Source organism: Cariama cristata, unplaced genomic scaffold, assembly GCF_000690535.1.
Source record: "Cariama cristata isolate BGI_N322 unplaced genomic scaffold, ASM69053v1 scaffold32546, whole genome shotgun sequence".
In the NCBI taxonomy this organism is placed as follows: domain Eukaryota; kingdom Metazoa; phylum Chordata; class Aves; order Cariamiformes; family Cariamidae; genus Cariama; species Cariama cristata.
The window spans coordinates 18,324-21,582 of record NW_009622107.1 but is presented as its reverse complement, the minus strand read 5'-3'; the positions used below and the strand labels follow the sequence as shown (position 1 = coordinate 21,582).

The window sequence follows — 3,259 nt, the reverse complement described above, 5'->3', positions numbered from 1 at the left end:
TTCTAGATGGATGCTGAAGGGGAGCGGGTGCTCTTGTCCTCAGTACCTGCTCTGGGCTTGCTGACGCAGTCCCCAGGGGATGGGGATGGGATGCAGGGGGGTGTCCCCTTGCTGCCTGTCCCCTGGGCCATGGCTGTGGCTCAGTAGCTTTAGCTTTGTGCTCTGGGTTTCCCTCCCCTCCTTCCCGACCTTGTGTGGGGCAGGCAAAGCACCGGCACCCGGGGACGGCTCTGCAGCTGCCAAAGCTGCGCTTGAACTCTTAGCGGGGGGAACACACAAAATCCCTGCCTGTACGTGCTGGCACGTCCTTTCCTGCCTTCCAACAGGTCTTCAGAAAAGAGCTTGCCGGTTCTTGCGTTCCCGCAGTGCCTGAGCGTGCCTGGGCTCTGCCGTCACCCTGGGCGCGATGCTGGAGGATCGCATCCTGACGTTTCGTTTCCAGGGTGTCCGTGGGCCTTCGCAGCCTGTGCCGCGGTACTCGGGCAGATGGGAGGTGCTCAGGCTCTCGCGCGAGGCTGCCACAAACCTTCTCTGCAGAAAACCGTCCGCAACTGCGTGTTCCCGGTGCCTCGCCAGAGCCTCCCTCCCGGCTCCCCCAACACCGTTCCTGCTCTCTCCCTATCTCCCGTGTCCCCAGAGGAAGGCAGCCGGCATCCCACAAGCCTTGCTGGGAGCTGAACACCTCGCCTGCCTTCGAGGCTGGGAGTGGGGAGGGTGGGTGGCCAGAGACATCTCCCTGGGGCCAGGCAGGAGCAGCGGGGCACAGGGCTTGGCAGGGCTCGGCGGTGGTTTGCGTGCTTTCCTCCAGCGTACCCCGGAGATGCTTTCTGCAGAAGAGGGCCAGAGCATGCACCTTACTTTTCCCCTTTGAGATGGCCTGTAATGGGCACCGTGGTCCTGCTCCCCTGTAGCACGGGACTTGCAGCCACTTCCACCCCACAGCAGCATCCTCTTGCCCTGGACTCCGTCCCCTGTCCCGAGTGGGCTCAGCCCATGCTGCCGGCAGTGCTGGGCTCTGCTCTGGCACTTTATGCCAACCCATTCATTGTCTGGCTGCTTAAACGCTCTAAGGCCTGGGGTGCATTTGGGAAGCTCCCACGAGCTGCCTCTCTGCGACGGGATCGTGTTTTCCCGTTATTCATTAGCGACATTTCCATGTGTGACCTGCAGGTAAAGCCCACCTACACGCCAGATCGGTCGCTTTGCCTCCCAGGAGGAAATTCCCCAAAACCTGGGCGAGCAGCAGCCGCCACCGTCACCCTCCCGGCGAGCCCACGCACGGGCAGATGCTGAGCGGTTCCTGACACAGGCTGGGATGCCTTGACTGGGTTTTGCAGTGATTGATTTATTAGTCATGCAGCCGGCTTGCTGCTTGTGTGATTTTTTTTTTTTTTTTTTTACTGCTCTAAGCGGTAATTCCCAAAGCTTTGGACAAAAGCAGTGAGGAGAAATCCAGCAGAGATTTAACTTCAGGTTCTGCTGGAAGCTGGGTGAGCAGCACCCTGGGTTTTCAAGGGGGTGGCCTGGTTTGGCTAGGCAGAGCCATGAATACTAGAATTAGGATGTGATTATTTTTTTTTTCCAACTGCATTGCAAGAAGCAAAGAAATGCTCAGCAGGTGCAGGTGGCTTTTTTATGAAAGTGGATTTTAGAGGCTGGGTTCTTTGCCCTGGTTTGTACTGGGACGTCTTCACTGCTCTGTGCCTCAGGCTAACTGGTGGGTTTGTGTTGCCCTCCCCTGCCTGTTACGGGCGTACAGAGGTGGTTTGGGGCAGGGACATGGCATCCTGCACATTCAGCCTCTCGGCCGTAGGGACCGTCTCCACCTGTGCCACGGCTGCTAGCGTGAGCTCGGGGTCTGCGCGGCCTCTTTGTTCCTCTGTTTCCCAAGAAAAAGCAGAGCTGAACAGATGCGGTTTAGCCAATACATAAAACGGCTGAAGCCTGTCTCTTCTGATTTCAGAATGTAACACAGACAGTAGAAGAAGAAAAACCCAAGCCTCTGACCATCCAGGAGATCAAACAGAAAATTGAAAAATACAACGCAAAAGTTACCAACTGCCTGTTGATGAAGCTGGTATGTATTGGGCTCCATTTACCGAATAGGCAGAAAGCCTGACACTGGTTTCTCTGGGCTGTGAACTGAGCCAGCCTGGAGGAAGGGTCTCCAAGGCAAGGGGGCTTCTGGCCATCGAGCTGTTCCTGTCTTCCTTACCCGACCTCCTCGGGTTTCCTTAGCGCAAGTCCCTGCCACTCGAGATAACCCTTCCCTGCCTCCGTCCCTCCTCGACTGGGAACGCTGGCACAGAAATCTCTGGCCAGCCTGTGCTGCAAACGACTTGCCACAAATAGACGAGCCCACGTTGTTCTAGCGGGGATGAGTCACAGTAAAACTCGGGCTGCGACGCTGCCGTTCAGCAGCTGTCGCAAAGTGGATTTAGAAACACAAAGCGTATTGAGAAACGCAAAGCTTTTCTAGAAAGAGATGCTTTTCTCCTCTCCACAGCCAGACTTGCTTAAGCAGAGGTCTAAGAACCAGAGTGGATGCCTTATGTTTTGAAGCTTTGATTGCAAGCTTGCTTATCACCACCTGTAAGTAAAGCCTTGATGATGCGTGGTGAGAAGACAAGGAAATAACCTCTTTTACAAACTGGAGTACCGCAACGGTACAAACTTCACAGGATCTTACAGAGAAGGGGAAAAGCTTCTTAGAGAGTGAAATGATTCAATTGTAGAACTTAAGAACAGCAGCTCCATAACCCCCTGGTGCTTGCTAACATCTGAAAATAAACCTGAAATTTACTTAAAATCGTAGATCTGACAACAATTTCCTTTGTGAAGGCTGCACGGTAACTTCTGCTGGAATGTCTCGCCCATTGATTTTTATCACCCCTTGACTTATAGGAGTCATTCGGGACCCAAATGTTTACTCTTGAGTTACTTTGCTTGAAGCTTAGCAAAAATACAGTCCTGGGACTTGGTTTAGTCCTGGGGCTCGACTGGGCTCAGGTGCTGGCGGGGGCCCTTCGGTGGGACCACAGGCCAGTGCTCCCGGCACCCGAGGTGGATCCCTTGGCTTGTTCCTGCCTGGCACCCACGGATGGACTGTACAGAGCCAGGCTTTTCTCTTGATCTCTGCATTTTTGCAGAGCTGCGGGTAGGGTAAGGGACCTGTCATGAGACAGGCTGATCATGAATGATGATTTATTACATGGGGATGTGAGAATCCCGTAAGCAGGGAATAAAACATGAGGAATGT

General features: G+C 54.3%; 1 protein-coding gene across 1 annotated transcript in view; it reads left to right on the top strand.

Moving 5' to 3' along the window:
- Positions 1-406: 406 nt before the first annotated feature.
- RASSF5 (Ras association (RalGDS/AF-6) domain family member 5) overlaps positions 407-3,259 on the top strand; it is a 5,424-nt gene continuing 2,571 nt past the window's right edge. The window contains exons 1-2 of the mRNA XM_009702227.1: positions 407-493; positions 1,964-2,077. Of these exons, the coding sequence (XP_009700529.1) occupies positions 407-493; positions 1,964-2,077 (201 nt within the window). The remainder of the gene's footprint in view (positions 494-1,963; positions 2,078-3,259) is intronic.